Genomic DNA, 22,130 nt, shown 5'->3' on the forward strand with positions numbered 1-22,130 from the left:
TCCAAGCTGCTTTATGAATTTATTCGGCCATTATACACTATTAGATAGTGTTGTTTTTATATATTATTGTTTAATGCACTCTGTAACAACGGTATAAGCTCGCTGAGTTTTTCAGAACATTAATTTCGAAGTTACATCTACATTGTAATGTTTCTCTGCATCGTTTAATGTTTTTTAACATTGCATTGTGAAAGATGAAAAGGAATCTGTTGTGATTAGAATCGACACGTGCTTTATTTTTAGAGCCTACTATTGGTACAGCAGTATGTCTGCGGATTTACAACGCTAGAAACCGAGTGTCGATACCTGTTGTGGACAGAGTACAGATTGTCCATTGTGTAGCTTTGTGCTTCACTAGAAACATATTATTTAGGTAGGAGGCATTACATAGGATGTACTATGTGTTTGTGGAATAACTTATGCATATTTTTCAGTCATGATTACTTAACTAATTATTCCTGCACTGTTTCCAATGGTGAAAATACGGTCTACTCCAGTTACAATTTTTAAATTTATTTTAAAGAACAACTCTTACTGATAAACATATATTTAAACGGTATTTATCCATTCCAGCTACTCAGCGGTCATCTCATATCTATCCCTCGCTTTGAATTAATAGACTAGAGGGAGGTAGCTAATCAACAACACTCGCCGCTAACTCGTCACCTACTGTTTTGTGATCGAACAACGAGATCTGACATTCACTCTCACAGCGCGCCTACGATTCAGAAGTGTGGAGCACATTTTTACCACAAGGAGTCCAGAACCATAAAGCCTCTGATTCACAGCCCGAACGCGCTCCACTTATCTACGCCCTGTCTCTTTATTCAGTAGAACATTTTAAACACTGTGATTATCAGTTGGCGAAATATTGTTTGTGTAACAAAATACAGTGATTTTATATTGGCGGAATAGTTATTTTTTATACAACAGTAATTGTATGATTTCCGTAAAAGTGACAGCACTTTGCTCTGTATTTTAGTGCAGTGCTTCAATTTTATATTCTAACAAGGATATTCGAAATTTTTTCATAAGTTAGATACATAGATGTAAGTGGCAACAACTTGTACACTATTAATATTTAATTACCTTTATTATGTTTAAAGAGAACTATGATAAGTGCTTATGAATCATTATTACAAAATACGTTAAAATTTCTATTGTAAACTGAGCTTAGTTACATTCTGTAAATGCTGCGGTAAAATGAGCTTCACTGTGTTCTAGCTCTACTGTAAGGTATGCTTCATTATTCTATAGAAGTGCTACTGTAAATTGTGCTTCAATAGACACTAGAAATGTTAATGTAAAGTATGCTTTAGTAGGCTCTAGAAATGCCACTGTAAATTGTGCTTCAATAGACACTAGAAATGTTAATGTAAACTATGCTTCAGTAGGCTCTAGAAATACCACTGTAAACAGTACTTTAATATACTCTAGAAGTGATACTGTAAACTATGCTTCAGTAGGCTCTAGAAATGCCACTGTAAACAGTACTTTAATATACTCTAGAAGTGATACTGTAAACTATGCTTCAGTAGGCTCTAGAAATGCCACTGTAAACAGTACTTTAATATACTCTAGAAGTGATACTGTAAACTATGCTTCAGTAGGCTCTAGAAATGCCACTGTAAACAGTACTTTAATAGACTCTAGAAGTGATACTGTAAACTATGCTTCAGTAGGCTCTAGAAATGCCACTGTAAACAGTACTTTAATAGACTCTAGAAGTGATACTGTAAACTATGCTTCAGTAGGCTCTAGAAATGCCACTGTAAACAGTACTTTAATAGACTCTAGAAGTGATACTGTAAACTATGCTTCAGTAGGCTCTAGAAATGCCACTGTAAACAGTACTTTAATAGACTCTAGAAGTGATACAGTGAACTATGCTGGCTATGAAAATGAACTGTACGAATACAGCATGCATCAAAGCTGATAAACCGCAAACCTGCTGTAGGCGTAATTATTGCTTTATAATGTTTTCAGTAACATCAGTGAATTAGACTCTAACCATTCATTATTTTTAGAACATCCCGTAATACGTAAGTCACCTCCTTTAGCGGCAATTACCCAACTTAGGTGTTTTCAGTGTAAACACGTGTCGTTTGACACCTATTGTTAAAATGATGGATTGTAGTAGAAACTAAAAGGTGGTGGTTCACAGTAAATAGTCATGTGTACAGATTAGTTGTCTGCCTTTTATCTGGGCAGATTTTAATTAATATGTATTAAGTTTTTTATAGGCAAAACCTATCACCAGCTCCAAGCAATGATAGGAACTTTCATAAACCCATTTAGTTTGTACTCAGTTTATACAACCAGTGTTTTTATATTTTACTCTAAAATGCAGAAAGATTAACAAAATAAAAGGTTAGAACACTATACTGCAATGTATATTAGGTTTTATAGTTTAGTTTTTGAGAACTTCTTAAAAGCTTTAAAAATCATAGAATTTTATATTTTTGAATATCTTCTATCATTAACTTGTGACGGCAGGGTAAGGTGGTTAAGGCACTAGACTCATAATCCAAATGTCAGGGGTTCCAATCCCAGTCACACCAAACATGCTCCCCCTTTTAGGCATGGGGCGTTATAATGTGACGGTCACTCCCACTATTTTTTGGTCAGAGAGAATAGTACAAGAATTTGGGGTGGGTGGTGATAACTATCTGCCTTCCCTACTGCTAAATGAGAGATGGCTAGTGCAGACGTCCCTCGTGTAGCTTTGCCCGAAATTCACAACAAACATTAACCTGTAATTATGCTTCATTTCTATCGCATTTTCTAATTTTGGCCCGGTGTGACTCACGGTGTGTTTACGGCTAAAAACCGAGTTTTAATATTACCAGTGGGCACAGCGCAGATAACCCATTGTGTAATTTTATGCATAACAACAAACTCTTATTCTGTCAAATTTAGATTGCAATGTTTCGTTTGAGAGATAAACATAGCATTTGAATTCTAAATTACTTCATTTTTTTATCAAATTCTAATGAATTATTTGCGAAGTTGAGACACGAAGACAACTTTTTAAATGTTGTAATCAAAATTAATATATCAGATATTTTTTTAAGTTAATCTAAATAGCTCTTTCTGACTTAAACTTAACTGAAATATAAGAATATATGAATTGTTGTGAATGAGTGAAGAAAATTATAAGTTGTATAAAAAGGTGAAAAATTTCTGAAGTAATTTACTACAAAATCTGTTTTGAAGTTAACATGAAAGCTATACTTAGTTTTATCAAATCATAGCACTAATTGAATAAAAACTGCTTATTGAAAGGTGCGTATAATCATTCAGTTAACCTTAGCTCTACAGAAGCGTGATTTTGTATATTAGTATTTTTTAGTTTACCTAAAACTGCACGTGTTTTTATTAACATCACAACAAAATAGGATTTCATACACTGTGTAATAAATCTTAAAAACTGTTGCAAATTCATTTCATAACAAAGGAATGACTTTCCAGCGTAACAAAATATCGAAAATACGGAAATATGAATAGAAAATCTTTTTAAGAGAAAGAAAATATGTGTTGAAAGTTGTTGTTTTTTCCAAACCCCTATGAAGATCGGTTCCCCCAAGTGTTACCTACCTACTTCTCATAACATTATAAAGATTTGTCATCTTGACCTGTAACCTTTCGTAACATAAAATAAAACGAGCTCATTTTGAGTAATTAATACATAAATCATGCCACTGATAAAGATATAGTAATTATTGCGGTAAAAGCTGTTATTATTTTAAGAGTGGCTAGATGGAATGCACCCTAACACACAAATATTCACTAAAGGCTTAAATTTAGATTAAATCTTGAAATTAAAGCAGCATTTAGATCTATGAAATTATTATTTAATCCAAATGCGTGATTTTCCATTTTAAAGCATATAACATTATCATTTACTTTTATTTTCTTGGGAGCCTGATGTCAGGCGGTCAGGGCGCTGGATTCGTAATCTGAGGGTCGAGAGTTCGAATCCCCGTCACTCAAACATGTTCGCCCCTTCTACTGTGGGGGCGTTATAATATGACGATCAATCCCCATTATTCGTTGGTAATAGAGTAGCCCAAGAGTTGGCAGTGGGTGGTGATGAAGAGCTGCCTTCCCTCTAGTCCCACACACTACAAAGAGATGACAACTACCGCAGATAGCCCTGTTGTAGCTTTGTGTGAATTTTTAAAAAATCTTATTTTTGTGGGTCACAAAGTATTACATTTAAAATGTAGTCGGAATTAAAACGTGCTATATTTCATATTTTATCAAAACTGTTTTGATTTTGATTTTCACTGCAAAAGTTATGTTTGGAAGAAATACTTTATTTCATATTTTATTTTTTTTCCAGGATGAATTTTTGATGAGCTATAATCATTTCTTGCCATTTCTATGCTAATATAATCTTCAAACAACAACGTGATTTCTCTCATTTCAACCTACAGGTTAAACTTTCACAGCAAGTAACTTGTGAAAACTCCTAGGGGGCGCTGTTTTTAACCTTCTGTTCATGTGCCAAAGATTATATATATTGTAACATTCAGGTAGCAGACGTCAGCGGCGGTGAAACGAGAGTTTTTTTTGTTTTGTTTGTTTTTCACGTTCCAGTGGAATATTAATCAAATGATAAGCTTGTCTCAGATGGTTGATATCAGTTGGAGCCGCTCCTGCGTAGGAGTAGAACATCTTTCACTGGACTTTTCGGCGCCACATTTCACCTGCTTTACCAGTGAAGATTGTTAACCCTTTCGAAATTGTGTTTTTGGCCTTTATGCTTGTGGTGACGTTTTCTGTGCTCGATGGAACCGAGAAAGTTTTTGTGGATTTGACAATGAGTGACTGGTTTATAGGTGTGGTACGTTCTGTACAAAAATAGTGTTTCAACTGTCTTTTATGTCCATCAGTTTGTCATCCAACAGCACATTTATTCAGTTACATAGGTATTGTCTGACTTGTAGGCATGTTCGTTATAGTAGCCCTAGGCTTATATCATTACCTTTAGCTAAACGTATTATCCAATAAGTTGTTTTTAGTATATTAAAACTGCAAATTAACCTCCCTTTTCCCTTTTTTCAAAGGCAAATAAAATCTAAATAAGAACGAAAAACATATTCTAGCATGTTTGCTTATAATCTCCAAGTTCTTATATTTCCAGCGGTTTTATTTGTTAATATTGTTGAGCATATCGGACATAATATAAGACCGCCACAATTACGTGTATCAATGTATAATAAAGTTCTTTTATTATGGTAAACGATATTTAATTATTTGTGATTTACTGACTCCCTCGTTTATTTCTACATAAAATAAAAGATGTCATTTCTCTGTGTATATATTAAAAAAAACGAAATATATTTTAGAAAGCTTGTTGACATTCTGATTGAATTTTGTATCAATATATGAAATTTATTGCGTAGAATTATTTGAGATAAATATTCTAACATGTTAATGATGTACAATTTCTGCATCTTTCATGAGTGCGCACGATGAGGACGTGAAAGTCCCACGGAGTAAAACATATAGTTTTAAGACAATTATCTAAACACTGTGGTATTACCAGACTCAAAAATTATTATACAGCATCGAAGGTATATAAATATAATACCCACTAGGTGGCATTGATGTTGTGCATGTTATAAATGGTGAAAGAAACAAAATGAGTGATAGTGCATGTGTATCAAAATATCTCCTACCAGATATAACACGCTGCTACTATTCAAAATCTTCCACCAGCTGGAGGGTTCTCTAAAAAGAAAACTGGCTCATCACATGTGATGTTTTAAACTTTGTGATTTTGTGTATGTGTGTGTGTGTAAGAGATGATTTGTTAACAGGTAATCCATTAGTAGGATACTTCGATTCTTTTAATAGATTAGTGAAGGTATATAATTGGAATTTTCTACTATATTGATAAACATGGCCTAAATTTTAATGGGTTATTCCCTTCCTGTCTATTTGTAGGATGCAGTAATACTGACAAAACGACGTTTAATAATAATTTGGTGAAAATCTTCAAGTCTGAATATGAACGATTGGAGAACCCGCCTGATTTTGGTAAGTTGGCAAAATGCTTTTGTCCTTGTACTTTCGTTTAGCAGAATTTTGAAATATATGTATCTGTGCCCTTGTTTATGTGTGTTTTAACAATTTTTCACAAACATTGTTCAACGAAGATGTATATGATTTATTAAGAGATTGGGTGAGCCAGGGAACATTTTGTACTAGAAGCCACAGAGTATATGCTAATGGAAGTCACAGTATACACAGTTGCTAGGAGTCAGAGGGTATAGAGTTACTGTGAGTTACAAAGTGTACAGTTGCTGTATAACTTAGCTGTGATTCAAAGGGTATAGGATCACTGAGAATTTATAGGGCATATTTGCTGAAAGTCAGTAGGTGTAGGGTTAGTGAGAGCTACAGGACATACTGTTATTGGGAGACATAAGTTATATAGTTGCTGGGAGTTGCTATGGATGAAATTACTTGGAGTTAGAGGGATGTGGATTCTGTTTATCCCATGGCTTTTTTTCATAATGACCTGGGTAATGAACTGTTTTAACAAGTAAAACAAGTTAAATTGAGTCTGCAATTTACGCATATTCATATTTACCTTTGTGGATATTAGAGTTTTCTCTTTAAAGAGTTTGTATGTGTAGATCTTATAATAAGTATTTTTACAGACTATAACTGCATAGCCTGCCTTGAAAGACAAGTTGTTAAGCTTAAACAAAATATTCTTGTTTTACTATGCGTATCATGCTGCGACTTGAACATTCGTAAACAGGCGAATGATTGTGTATTCAATATTTAAATCGTACAAAAGTTGGTTGAACTGGCTTCTTCAAGTCGCACATGTCATTTGGTTGTACCATGTGACTTATACAAGTATGTCCGGTCAGTTGTTTTAATATATTCTGATGTCCCAAAAACTGAGTCCAAAATCCTTTTATCTTGTCAACTAAAATACGACAAAATTTTAAAAACTCTAGCAAATAAATAACACTCTCTCCATTGAAAAAGTTAGAATGTAGTAAAAAACTAAATGTTTTGAAGCATTAAAATATGAACTAAACATTTTAGAGTTATATATGCATATTTGTTAATGCTTTCCTTTCTAGAGTTATCTGGCACAATATCACATCTGTAATCATCACGCGCTAAAGTGTCATTATCAGACAACATTACACACCAACATTTCCGTCGACGTCAAATTTCCTTGTTACTTACAAATTAGCATTTGTTCGGATGCCACACACCGAATTCACTTTATGAGCGAAGGCTCCAGTCGCCCGGTTTGGAATGCGAAGGTCGAATGGCTGGCGACCTTCCGTGAAGGAATAAATGGAAGTGAAGATTTAGCGACGTGCCGATTAAAGTCCAAGTCGGGGTCGTCCATTACGACCCTGGACGAGTTATGTGACCCAAGAGTGCTGCGTGATCAGTTTAATATGACAACAGGCTTAGACGAATCGATTTGATGCAATAATGGCTTAGTTAATTTATAGCTTCTAAGCGTTTTACCTGATTTCTTTTGTCACGTTATAGAGCGAAGACAATGATAATTATAACACAGTAAAAGTGAACCTTTAATCCTACGCCTTCGAATCTACTAGTAAACATTTGGTCGAAACTCCGATCAAACGAAGAGAATTAATCATTCTCTTATCAAAGTACAATATAGTAACAAATACTTGTATCGATTGTCCACCTGGTGTCGTATTGGTATTATATTTTTAAAAGAAACTTTGCATACATACGAAAAATATTTTAGCATCACAAAAATGTCTAGCTCGTAACACTTGAAATATTACAGCCAAAAGTCGTATCAAACAATAAGAAACAATTCCCATAGAACTTATTACAAGAGAGTCTGAGGTTTAAGAGTAGTGAGCGATTGTAAAGTTTTTTACCTTATACAATTAATACATTTTAATGGCAGGAGCGAATCATAAAAGTGAAAAATACACGAGACTTTGTTATATATTTATATTAAAAGAAATAAAATTTCACATCATTCAAACAGTTCTCAAGAAGAAGTAAATGTCGTACTTTCTATTCCACCATGAATGCCTTATTACATTTTATTTTATGTTAAACTGTAATTCGTTAAATTTATTTGTTTGTTTGTTTTTGGAATTTCGCACAAAGCTACTCGAGGGCTATCTGTGCTAGCCGTCGCTAATTTAGCAGTGTAAGACTAGAGGGAAGGCAGCTAGTCATCACCACCCACCGCCAACTCTTGGGCTACTCTTTTACCAACGAATAGCGGGATTGACCGTCACATTATACGCCCCCACGGCTGGGAGGGCGAGCATGTTTAGCGCGACGCGGGCGCGAACCCGCGACCCTCGAATTACGAGTCGCACGCCTTACGCGCTTGGCCATGCCAGGCCCAATTCGTTAAATCTTTCTTTCAATTTTTTACAAGAAGTGTTGTTATTTTCTATACGCATAATAATTTATCCATGTTTTTTTTTTTTCATTTACATTACGCAAAAAGTAGATATCATGATTGATATACCATTAAAGATCATTTTTCGTTTCCTTACAAATATGGCCCGGCATGGCCAGGTGGTTAAGGCACTCAATTCATAATCTGAGGGTCGCAGGTTCGAATCCCTGTCACACTAAACATGCTCATCCTTTCAGCTGTAGGGACTTTTAGAATGTGAGAGTCAATTCCACTATTCGTTGGTAAAAGAGTAGTCCAAGAGTTGGCGGTGTGTGGTGATGACTAGCTGCATTCCCTCTAGTCTTACACTGCTAAATTAGGGACGGCTAGCACAGATAGCCTTCGTATAGCTTTGCGCGAAATTTAAACTAAACGAAACCTTACAAATACAACCTCTTTTTAAACAGGATTTTTTATTTCATTTTAGTACTATGGTTATCTTAGCGATAATTATTCCAAATAATAAGAAATTCTGTTTGCAAAAAAACGATGATGCAGGAATAGCAATACTAAAAAATAAGTAAAACAGGTAGAGATGAATATATAAAAACACACACAATAATCACTACATAAATACATAAAAAACACACAATAATCACTACATAAATACATAAAAAACACACAATAATCACTACATAAATACATAAAAAACACACAATAATCACTACATAAATACATAAAAACACGCACAATAATCACTACATAAATACATAAAAACACGCACAATAATCACTACATAAATACATAAAAACACGCACAATAATCACTAGATAAATACATAAAAACACACACAATAATCACTACATAAGTAGTCAAATATTTCCAAAACTTTTATATAGAACGGAATGTTGAATTCAGATTTGAATCAAAAGTATTTAAACTGAATAATGCTATAAAGTCTTACAATAGCTAATTTTCATAAGCTTATAACACTGAATCATTTTTATTGTTTTGTGTATTCATCCGAACCTTGTTTGACAATACTATTCGTACATAATCCTTTTTTTTTTTCAAATTTTTGTTGCTTGTTCCCCTATTTTTTAAATGAATGGCAGCCACTATGAAGGCAGTAGTTTTAGCCTGGCGTGACAAGTCGTCTTGACGAAACTCATGTGTTACAGTTAGTGAAACGCTATACTGCTTCTCCATTCCCAAAGTTGAAACGTAACATTTTAATATGTAAATCATCGCAACAGCTTTATTCATTGGTACCAGGACCAGAATAATCAACATGCCATTTAGCTGTTACGCTACCTGCTAGTTCTCTGTTTTAGTGGTGATTTTTTGCTAAATTGAAGGTTTTAATCACTTGAAAATCTTCAACATCTAAGTTAGGTATTCGTGAAAGTATCTTAGGTTGTTATAAGACAGGTTTGAAACTATGATGAACAATACATAATATGCAACGGCCATTTTTCTTTGACCCATCCCTACATATTAAAGACGGTAGAGCTTAGTAATAATTGAATTAAACAGACTAGACGAACTGTAGTCTGTTGCGCACCTTTGCGCATTCAACGTATGAAACAAAACAAATATTATATCTTTTTAAGAGGAAAGACCACTGATATCTGTTGATCTTAACACGTATCCTCGTGAATACGGTCTGGGGAATTTACTGTGATGCAAGTTCCAAGTCCTTGTTGAGGTATTTCGGCGGCGGAACTAAAGTATAAAAATAAATTTGGTTGTACGTTTGCCATATATAACGATTCTGAGAAACACTAATAGTTGCCTAATTAACCACAAAGCTTACTGAAGAACAGACACCATGATTCTTAAGCTAATTTTATACGTGAACGGCAAGCAGAAATTACGTAAATAATCCCTGGTCTTTAAGGAACCCAGAATGAAGACTCTTTGAATAACTTACTTTAGAATGGAAACTACAAAGATTCATTAATTTACTTCTAGCAGAAAATACCACAAATCAACTCGACCTTCTTCTTTAGATTAACTTTATTTGGACTCAAAATTCAGTGTTTCGTTTTAACTTAAATTTTAATTTAGATGTATCGTTTTCAAAGTTCACTCACTAAAGCAGGTTAATGTAATATAACTTTCGTTCGTTGCGTAACAATTCTTTAAAAAAAAACTTCAATTAAAAATAAATTATTTAAACCGTTGGACTGAACCGAGAAACGTCCTTCTAACCAACTGCTCGTTATTCAGATTAAACAGATCAGGTTTTTGATAACCGTACTGAGGAATTACAAGAATTGCGTCCTGATGATGTCATCTTTGTACAATTTGAAGAAGTCGTAGTCTCAGTGTAGTTTAATGATGTGACGTTATGTACGAACATAGCCATTTAATTTATTGTTTTTATATTAAGTGAAAACCGTAATAACAAGTAATAAGCTATATTGATGTTAGTTGAAAGGGAGACATGTCATCATTAGCGCAAATGGTCTAGTTTTTGTAATGCTTCAGCCACTAACAACAACTACGAAAACAAACGTTTATTGAATTAAAAACGAGAAACTTTAGCGCTTTGTGAAACAGTGTTATATCATGTTTTGATCTAGTTAGCTCTCCTGCACAACTGTAGTCTTTGGAATGTTCAATCTAGGTTAGGAGTAAACGTGATTAACAGTGTTGAAAATATATATAAGTATTTTTCAATCAACTCAAAAAATTACAAAATCAGATCGTAGTTCGCGTTTTTTAACACTTCTGGCTTTTGTTTCTTAAGCGTGGGAGGACACTTGGTTTTATGTTAATTTTTACACTTCATGGTTCATAACAATGATTCTGAAACTTTTTTATTTGCAGATCAGTTGATTTTTTTATCTGTGCGCTAATTATACAAAGTTTGCCGGATCACCTGATGGGAGCCTGCAGATCACAGGTTGAGATGTATTGGCTTAGATAATTCAATTTAGATTGTTAGAAGCTATCATGTGGACAACTTATACTTTAAACTGATAGTTTGTGCTTTCTCCTTCACAAACTCCTGTATTTTTTTATATTATTCTTCCAAAGTTAATTGTTAAGACCTACCTTCACTACTTTACCTTTTCTTCCCTAGAGGTGTATTCATAAAGGGTTTCAAAATCTTCGTTCAACAGCAGTCTCTTTCTTTTTAATCTCCAAAACTGTGTTTAATACAATCAATGTGAAAAGTATCATCTAACGACTTTTGTTATTTAAAACTATTTTAAAATAACCTTCTGTTGTGTTAGTTGTTAGTTTAACTTCTCTATGCGTATATCAGTAACCAGTTGGACTACTTCACTCTTAACTAACTCGTTTAACGTGTATTTCATCGAACCAAAAGGCACAAACGAATATCAATGCATGGCCTTTATTTACTACGTGAAATAATCTAACATTACGGCTACATTTGACTATCACTTCTTACAATCTTTAACTTACCTGCCCTCTCTTTTTAAGGCCAAAATTATATAACAACCTTGCAGCAAAAAACAAAGATATTTATTGTCAGCATCATATTAGTTTTACTAGCACATATACGTTTCAGTTTCTTATTTTGTTCACCATTATTTTTCATACCTATCTTGATACCTGCAAGTAATAATAATATTGGGGAATCTAAAACATATTTGTTTTTATGAAATGATAATACGTGTGCTGGTTTCACGAACACTACACGTGGACATAATAACACATCTTTTTATGTGAGGAACACACATTGCACTTCTTTTTTTCACAAAATGTTGGAACACTTTTTTTCAGAATGTGGTAAAATCCCGTATCTTGCCATAGTAAATTTTATAAAATCAGCTTAAATGTTTTTCTAACTTATTTTGCTGTAATTTCTAACAGGTGTAGTTTGTTTTCCAACGGAGCTACACGACACGATATCGGAATTTAACCTTTAGTATATTTCTGTCTACTGGGATATAGTAAAATTTCATTTTACTGGTTGAGCAAAACACATTTGGAAGAACCGTAATGTTTTTTTTACTTAATGTTTTCTGTGATTTTTTTTTAAAAAGATTAATTACAAATTTAAATATTTGGAATATTTAGGCGCATTTAGTATTTCTTCTTGCAGTCTTTAACTATTCCAGTACAGTCACTATTTATGTGTCCCACAGTAGCGTAGTGGTATACAGGTGGACTTATAACACTAGAAATGAGGTTTCGATACCAGTGGTGAGCCGAATATAAATAGTCTATTGTGCAGTTCTGTGGCTAATTACAAATAAACTATTTAGCATTCTTATAATACGTAATTGCTGAAGCATAGTTATCATTTAGTTATTTTCTTTTTATAATATTTAATTATTCCAGCGAATTGGAGAAGACTCCAATTTATTATGTTACGTATTACGATTTCAAATAACTCCAATAGCCTGAAACTGAGTTAAGTTTTAATTTGACAGTTAATTAAATATCGAAATCTATCATATTCATGACGTTTTCAGGCTCGGCATGGTCAGGTGGATTAAGGCATTCGACTCGTAATCTTAGGGTCGCGGGTTCGAATCCCAGTCGCACCAAACATGCTCGCCCTTTTAGCCGTGAGGGAGTTATAATGTTACGGTCAATCCCACTATTCGTTGGTTAAGAGAGTAGCCCAAGAGTTGGCGGGAGGTGATGATGAGTAGCTGCCTTTCCTCTAGTCTTACACTGCTAAATTAGGGACGGCTAGCGCAGATAGCCCTCGTGTAGCTTTGCGCGATATTCAAAAACAAACAAACAAACATGATGTTTTCCAATAAGTTTTCTTTCTGAAACAAATATATTTTAGTATACAAACAATAATACAAGTTATAATATATCAGTTATCACAAATAATGATTTTTATACAAAAGTTTTAAGTCTGTAAAACTTATTTTTACGAAAACATTACGTAACTTCAGCAGTGATGTCTGATGTGAATTCACTAAAGTTGAATGTTTTGTAACGTTTGAGATCTCTAAACGTTTTTGGTCAAATATAGCTTTCCGATTAAAAAGCGTTGATCACAGTTATAGCTTTCGAGGTTTATTGTATATTAACCGTAACAAACCAACAATATATACAGTCTCTTGGCGCTCGGTTTATAAACGTTAAAGAGGTTCTATAAATTTCAGTTGGTAACAATACGCTAGTTAACAATAAAATATATATTGTTGATTCTTACATTCGACAATGTTCTACAATTTTAGTGAATAGGCGGAATTTCGCAATACACATTTAATGGCGTACGTTACATGCATTTCTAAATGTATACTTAATTGAAACAAACGTCGATATTGAAATAATATATAATAATAAATCCGTAACATATATCTATTTGTTTCCCGGTGGGACAATGGTAAATGTACGGACTTATATCGCTAAAACTCAATCTTTGATTCGTTGCGACAGAAGGAGCGGATACAGACCACTGTGTAGTTTTGCACTCAAATATACCAAACATTTATCTATCTGCTGATTTTGGAACTAAAGAAAGTGTTCTAAGAGCAATATAAGTTTATGAATGTAACTATACCAAGAATGTATTTCAATATACATGATTTAGTTCGAACTTATTGTTAAATCCATCGTTTATCAGGTTTTCTTACTTTTTGTAAAAACCTGTGAAGTGAAGATTTACTGAGTGAATTATGCAGTTTGCAGATATATGTTTTGAAAATGGTGAGAAAAATGTCTCACCGAGTTATTTGTTTATTCATTGCATTTTTATACTTTATCTCACTTGAAAATGTTTATAATGCGAGACTATTATGTGCTATCAGGAGTAAAACAATTACCACTAGTGATCTTAATAAAATAACATTGAAATATATTCTAATTTTTATAATATTATTATATCAGTAATATTTATTCGAGCATTTAGACCACACGTTCGGTTTTAAGATTACATTAAATTAAAATTAAGAGTAACAATTTTATATGTAATGCTTGTGAAGTTCGTAAGTCGTGCTGTATTGTAGCCGACAGAGGGCATAATTCTTCTGACGGCACGACAGTACAAATTGCAACATTAAGTGCCCTTTATATGATATTAGTTTAGTGTCTGCTGACTAAATGACAGACAACATACTACTGTATTGTGGTTCCAGTGGTGAAAGCATTGACTCCTTCGGCATCCTTGAATCCTCTTTCGACGGAAATGAAATTAACAGAAGAAAGTATCATTGAAAAAAAGGAGAAACTATGACTTCAGAGATAATGTTGTATTTTCAGGTTACACTTAATACTAATAGCAAGTATAAACGCGTACTGAATGAAAAGAAGTACAATTGTATTTTGAAGAAAAGGCGAAACATTTTGCAGAATTTTAAGGAAATGAATACCACTCAATAATTATGACTTCGTCTTCAAATTTTGACAGTACGAGTTATAAAATATATTGCCTTTTTAATTTTAAGTTGAAAGAGTTCAATCTATTACAAATTACATTTACTCCAATTTGTTGATGTATTCAGGGTTACCAGCTGACCAGGAGACTCAACGGGTCATCAGATGGAAGTTTGACCAATTGGATACAAACAAAGACAACGTGCTTGGAAAGAGGGAAGTCCGAGATCTTCGTCGAATGGCAAAGAAAATTATTGAGCCACGACAGTGTGCCAAAACGTTTGTCAGGCATTGCGATTTTGATCACGATAAAAATATTTCTCAAGTAGAATGGTCAAAATGTCTTGTGACAGATATAAGTAGTAAGTCTTCCAAGAGAATTTTTCTTCAATCCTTTCTTCATAAATTAGTCCCCCGCTGGTACGGCCGTAAGTCTACGGATACAAATCTAGAATCAGGGGTTCGATTCCCCTCGGTGGACTCAGCAGATAGTCCAGTGTGGCTTTGCTATAAGAAAAACACCCACACTCATCTTCATAAATTAAATTAGCATAACTAATTTATAAACGTCTTCAACTCGGTTTAAGTAATTTATAAGTTTCAAACAAAAGTTAAACTTCTTAAGTTTTTTGTTTGTTTTTGATATGGTTGAAACTACACAAAATTATCTTAGATATTTCAAAGAGGGAAGTATTAAAAAAACTCCACATCTTTTACGCTTCTATTTTTCGACTTACACCTGTCTCTAGGTTATGGACAAACGTTAGTTTCAAAGTTAGAATGCCATTTTTGCACACGACCCTAGCTCAATTGAGTTTTATTTACAATCAGAGGTAATTTATGAAATGTACACAAAATTTAAAGTTTTAGGCGCGACTCTCGTACATACACAAATTTATATATTTTTTATTTTATTTTGCTTTCAGATAATTTTAAAAATAAAACGTTTCAGTAATCATTAAATGATAAACGTGAAGAGAACGATATGTTGGTCAATCGGTGTTTTATGTAGATGTTAACAACTACACGCTCCGACTATATTTAGATATAAATGTACAAAATGCAAACACTGGTAGCGTTAAATATTATAATTGCCTTTGGTACGTGTTTCTTATTTTGAAAACAACAGTTTGAAGAAGGTTATAGATAATTTTATATTAGAAATCTCGAGCTATTTACTAACATAGCTTCTCTAGTTACGTATATATATATTAAGGTTGGATTGGTTTTGCATAACTCTCTGAATTCCAAATAATTTTATAGCTTTAACTTGCTATTAATGAAAATGCTTATTTTTAACTGAAATGCCTGCTGATTTTCAGTAGTATATTTCAATACTGTAGTAACAGTGAATGAGAACTTTAATGTTTAACAAGCACAAACTTCGGTGTTTTAAGTAATAAACAGATCGAAAGTTGATTTCTCACCAACTGTAATAAATGTATCTTTGTTTCTTTTTAACTTATAAATTAGAATTTCTTGGCGTCTTACAATAATTTAGAGAATGAAAACAAGTGGACTTAACTTGTTAATATTAACTACTAACTGATATTAACTTTCCATTAGAGCATTGCAAAGATTCGAATAACAAATTAGAAAGTTTCAATCTCAGTTAAGTTTTATAACAGCTTCAGCAAAAGCGTGAAATGTTTACACATATAAGAAATTTTAATCACTTAACACTACATGTAATAGTAATGATCATACTGTAGGCAAGGATAATATACTCTTCAAAAAAAGAAACGCAAAAGGCAAAATATGAGACAAATTGTTAACACGTTTATTCCGGGTAGTTCTGTATGACATGTGTGAAACTTTGCACATTTACTGCTGAACATTCAAAGTCTGCAAAGGCGAAGTCCACGCTCACTAGGTGAAGTTTAACGTCACTCAACGTCAATAACGAGTATGCCCCCCGTGAGAATCAATAACTGCTTGGCATCTCCTGCCCATGGAAGCGATGAGATAACGAATCACATCTTGTGGAATGGCTGTCTACTCAGCCTGCAAAGCTGCTGCAAGCTGAGGTAGAGTCTGCGGTTGAGGTTGTCGCCGTCGCAGACGTCGGTCCAACTCGTCCCAAAGATGTTTGATGGGGTTTAAATCTGGTGATCTGGAGGGCCAGGGAAGAACGTTGATGTTGTGGTGTCTCAATATGACAGTGGTGAGTCGGGCTGTGTGAGGACGGGCTTTGTCATGTTGAAAAACGTCGTTGACGTTCACCATGATGGGTTGCACATGGGGCCTAAGAACCTCGTCGACGTATCGTTGAGCCGTAAGATTCCCTCGATTGTGCAAAAGGTCTGTTCTGGCATTGTAGGCGATGGCAGCCCACATCATGACGCTGCCATCACCATATCTGTCAACATTCTGCACAGTTTGCTGCAAAACCTTCACCTCGGCGACGGTAAACACGGGTCCTTCCATCCTGCCTACGAAGCATAAAACGTGATTCATCGCTGAACCAAACATGCCTCCATCGTCGATGAGGCCATACCCGATGTGCCCGAGTCCACTGCAGCCGTGCTTGACGATGTTGCTGGGTGAGGATGACGCCTCTGACTGGACGTCGAGGTCGGATTCCTGCATCTCGTAGACGGTTGCGTACGGTCTGATCGGAAATCCTACGCAGCCCTGGTATGGTTGAGGCAGTAGACGTCGCAGTGGTGGTCCTATCCCGAAAGTGACGTAACCGGATGTAGCAATCTTGTGCGGGCGTGGTCACACGAGGTCTTCCCAATCGTGGACGGCCACGAGTTTATCCATGTTGTTGGTGACGATTCCATAGCCTTGTGATGGTGCTTGGGTGGACATTCACAGCTCTGGCAACATCTGATCGAGATTCGCCTGCTTCCAAGCGACCAATGGTGTTGTTGCGTTGTGCTTTAGTCAGTCTTGGCGTAACTGTATTGCGTGTCGGTGGCTTAACACTGAGCTATGGAAACCAAGAACCCGTCACTTTTATAGGGATTTTGCACATGTTGCACTTGCAGAACATGCAGATCTCTCAAACAAATTTATTGGACACGCATGCGTTTTGGCGAAAAATCCGATGTTTTCCTCCGTTTTCAAAGTGCACAACTTTTATTGTCATTTTGGTCTGACAATCAGTGCCTTAACACGTGTAACATCACATACTCTGAGCTTGTAACGTTATTACATATATTTCTCTTTAAAATAAAAAAAATATCCCTTTTGCGTTTCTTGTTTTGAAGAGTATATTTATTCTACAGGTAAGAGTAATAACCATACAATACAAAAGGGTAGTGTCTATTCTACAGGCAACACTAATAACCATATAATACGTAAGAGTGGTGTTCATTCGACAGATAAGAACAATAACCATACAACACGTAAGGGTGGTGTTCATTCTATTGGCAAGACTAATAACCATACAATACGTTAGGGTGGTGTTCATTCTATACGTAAGAGTAATAACCATACAATACAAAAGGGTAGTGTCTATTCTACAGGCAACACTAAAAACCATATAATACGTAAGAGTGGTGTTCATTCGACAGATAAGAACAATTACCATACAATACGTAAGAGTGGTGTTCATTCGACAGATAAGAACAATAACTATACAATACGTTAGGGTGGTGTTCATTCGACAGATAAGAACAATAACCATACAATACGTTAGGGTGGTGTTCATTCGACAGGTAAGCGTAATAACCATACAATACGTAACGATAGTGTTCATTCTACAGGTAAGAGTAATAACCATACAATACGTTAGGGTAATATATATGCATATATATTTCTCTACAAGTGGGTTTTCTCGACATCACTGAATACCTAAGGGTGGTGTTCATTTTATTGTCAAGACTAATAACCATACAATACGTAAGGACAGGACCTGATTAAAGGCAACTGATACCCTTAGCACGGCCCAACAATAGTGCCCTCTTTGGTCCCTCAACTGCTTAAGTGACAAGACATTAATACTCAATGCTGAAAGTGAAATAAAAGTTTGAAAATTTATAACCCTTCTTCAGTTTTCTTCCAGGCCAGCCAGCACAACCATATTAAATAAAAACTTTTTTAATTTTATTTATTTAACAGATTGGGCATGAATCAAAATCAAGCAATGACTGAGGCCTTTTATTTAGAAATAATGAGGGAAATCACTTCTTTGATTAATGATAATTAAAAAGAATTATTTTTACTGTACATTTGTTTTCACCCTGAGTTAAGTTAATAAATTCACAATTTGATGTTAATAGAAATAAAAAATTTATTCAAAACTCTTTTATTAAAAAAATTCTCACTTTGATGTCAACAATTTCTCACTTTGAACTTAAAACCTTGTAAGCAAATTATTCACTTGTACCTTAATATTTATTTAAATTTTAAAACGTTTTTTCTAGATTTTTTTAAACAAGATCTTTGATCAAGTCGCCAAACTAATTTTCTTTTTTGAGAGCATTCGTTTTCTCAACTCAAGCATATTAAAAATCCCAACAGAACAACTGTGCAATTTGTGATTATTAATGTTAAAAATACACACAAATCAATTTTGTTTTCTGAAATTACTTATAAAGTTCAACATGACTGAATCAGGTTTTTATAGTTTTTGTTGCACTGAACTTTGGCGTTCATATGAATGAACTGATGAAGCTCGGCAGAGAGACTAGTGTCCAAGTCCTCTGGGTAAGCATCAATAAGATTTTGGGAACACCTAGAGTACCTTTCAGTTTCAGCAGATGAAGTGACATCATTTGGCACATCACTTGGGAAAGAAAATCTGTTTGCTATATCTTTGTACACCTGTCCTCTTCTTTTCATCTGGGTTTCTAGTTTGTCAACAATTATGTAGAAGGTGGTGATACGAAATTTATCTTTGGCATTCAGATCTACTTCTCGTGCATCTCCGTCTTGAGTACCTCCTTTCTGACATGTTTGCCAGTTTGAGCTGCATTGCAATCAAAATCTGGTAGTATTTCCTTTGCAGTTGCTTCAGATCTTTCAAAGTCATCCCTTAAAGTTGGTCAGTTAATGACCCGTACAGATCTGCACGTTTTTAAGTTCACATCATCGTTTTGCAGAACTTGATTTTCTTTATGAAACTTTTGCAAAATATCATCCCACATGAACAACATAAAAGCAAGTTCCAGCTCTTGCATCTTATTTGCAATATTGTCTGATTCTCTTCTAGAGTCCCCCTTTTGTGACTGGTCTTCAACTAGACATTCTAAAGCTTCCAAAATCTTAAAGTAAGACATCAAAATTGCTGTTGTTTCCATAGCATGTGCCTCCCATGTGACATCAGAGAGGGATTTTAACACACTTTCATTTCCAAGACAACCTTAAAGACTTTTCCACCGGCTAGTTGAGGCTGAAAAAAATGTATACAGCAGATGCACTGTAGAGAAAAAAATAAACTGCCACTTGACAGCAGTCAAAAGCACTTCGACCTATCAGATTTAGTGAATGGGCTGCACAGGGCACATATATGACAAGATTATTCTCTTCTAAAAATTTTTGCTGCATCCCCTTATAACACCCAGACATGTTAGAAACATTGTCGTAAGACTGACCCCAACATTTTGAAAAATTAAGTTTGCAAACTTCACGTAAGTACTGCAATACTTGGTTTGCCATTTCCTCACTGGTATGACTTTTCAGTTCCAGAAAGATTAAAAAGCGTTAAATAGGCTACTTATCTTTTAAGTATCGAAGTACAACACTTGAACTGATCTATATGTGATAGATCTGGCGTCGAGTCAACTGACAAACTAAAATTACCAGAAAAATTTATTTCATCAACGGTGAACGCGTGGATCTCCTGAGCCATTGATGGTTTTGAACAGGTAATAAAAATTTCCTTTTCTAGAATTTCCATATTTCGGAATGTTTCCTGCTAAAACTGGATCAAACCGACTTACGAGCCCAAGCAGCCCTAAAAATTTCCATTCTGCAGTGAACCAAATTGTCATCTGTTCTTCAAAAAGCCAGGCTACGTTCAGCTAACGTACGAATAACTGCTATTACACGCTTCAAGACATGTTCCCAATAATTGCACTCTTCTTTAATTTGTTTTTCCAACTCTTGTCACAAGCCTAAACTTTTTCTGCGAGTTAAGAGTATTAGCAAAGAATTTCGGTGACTAGTGCTTCTTTCATGATGATCAATTACAATAGTATTTCGCCAGTCACTGAACCCTTCTCTTTCAACAAAACACGAGGAAAATTTAGGGGCAAAGAGTTTACAAATAAAGCAGTAAACTGACCCTGTTGATAATGAATACAATGACAACTCTCTCTTGTACTGCTCACCATTGGGCTTCTACCCCAAAGAAAAGTTTTTTGAACAGTATCTCATTGGTTTGCCACTACTGAAAGTCCCTGGTGTTGAAAGTCAGTTGGTTCCCAAGCAATCCAGTAAGCCACATCATCATTAGAAAAATCGTGCCGCAACCCTAGATCTTTTGCTTTAGTTTCTTCATCTTTTGTAGACTGAAGCATTTTACCATTGTCCAGTAGATTTTTATTTTCAGCAATTATTTTAACTTCAGACTGTTTTGTAGAGCAACGTGCATCAACATTAGCACTAGAGATATCAGGAGAATTTACAGACAAAGTGAGATCAGTTGTGAGACTTGTGCCAGTTGAGTCAGCCTGTGACACCTCAACGTCATCATGATGTTCTGATCTAAAAGTGGACAAAGTGGTACTTGTAGGTGTGGAGTTTGGTGAAACTTCAATCTTGTCAGCGTTAGATGCAGTATACGTGACTTTTGATGGCGAAGATGGGTTTTGATTGGGAAAATCATGTTGTGTAAGTTGAGTGAAAAAAATTAGTCAGCTTTCCAGTCTTGGCCACAAAATTCAAAGCCTTTTGTTGGTTCTTTTTTTGCCAGTTTTTTTCTTTTGTGCACCACTTAATTGAACACATTTCATCTTACATCAAAATACAGAAACAAAAATAAAAAAAAAGATAAAAGAAAATAGATCATATATAGTTATAATGATTATAAATACACTGAAATTCATAAAGAAAAACGTTGGTAAGACAGTCAAACATACTAAACTGTAGGTCTGCATTTAGACAAAGATTGTCAGAAAGTTATCCTAGAACCTAGGTCCCTCAGCACATAAACATAAATTCATAAATACCTTTATTGATTTGCTACCTTCTGATTGGTTGAAAACCATTAGAGACCAGTCTGGAATCAATTCGTGACTGACTTCAATCCATTTTAAGTGAATTAGTTTTCAGTCATTGCATTAAGGTTGTTGCTATGGTAGCTGTATACAAGTCAATGGTAATATGCAAATGCATTGTGACCCAAAATGTATTGCAAAACAATTTATGATCAAGAACACATGCTGTAGTAGCCCATATACACAGTGATCATTCTGTACTGGTACACATACACAACATATAATCAATTGCAAACTGTACTGCACATTGAGCTACT

General features: G+C 34.6%; 1 protein-coding gene across 8 annotated transcripts in view; it reads left to right on the forward strand.

Moving 5' to 3' along the window:
- LOC143244941 (SPARC-related modular calcium-binding protein 1-like) overlaps nucleotides 1-22,130 on the forward strand; it is a 104,991-nt gene that overhangs the window by 47,515 nt on the left and 35,346 nt on the right. For 7 of the 8 annotated variants that reach the window (XM_076490528.1, XM_076490529.1, XM_076490530.1 and 4 more), the window contains 2 exons: nucleotides 5,956-6,048; nucleotides 14,833-15,066. In XM_076490528.1, the coding sequence (XP_076346643.1) occupies nucleotides 5,956-6,048; nucleotides 14,833-15,066 (327 nt within the window). The remainder of the gene's footprint in view (nucleotides 1-5,955; nucleotides 6,049-14,832; nucleotides 15,067-22,130) is intronic. The other variant, XM_076490537.1, reaches the window with a different exon arrangement.

The sequence above is a fragment of the Tachypleus tridentatus genome, chromosome 2, assembly GCF_004210375.1.
Source record: "Tachypleus tridentatus isolate NWPU-2018 chromosome 2, ASM421037v1, whole genome shotgun sequence".
In the NCBI taxonomy this organism is placed as follows: domain Eukaryota; kingdom Metazoa; phylum Arthropoda; class Merostomata; order Xiphosura; family Limulidae; genus Tachypleus; species Tachypleus tridentatus.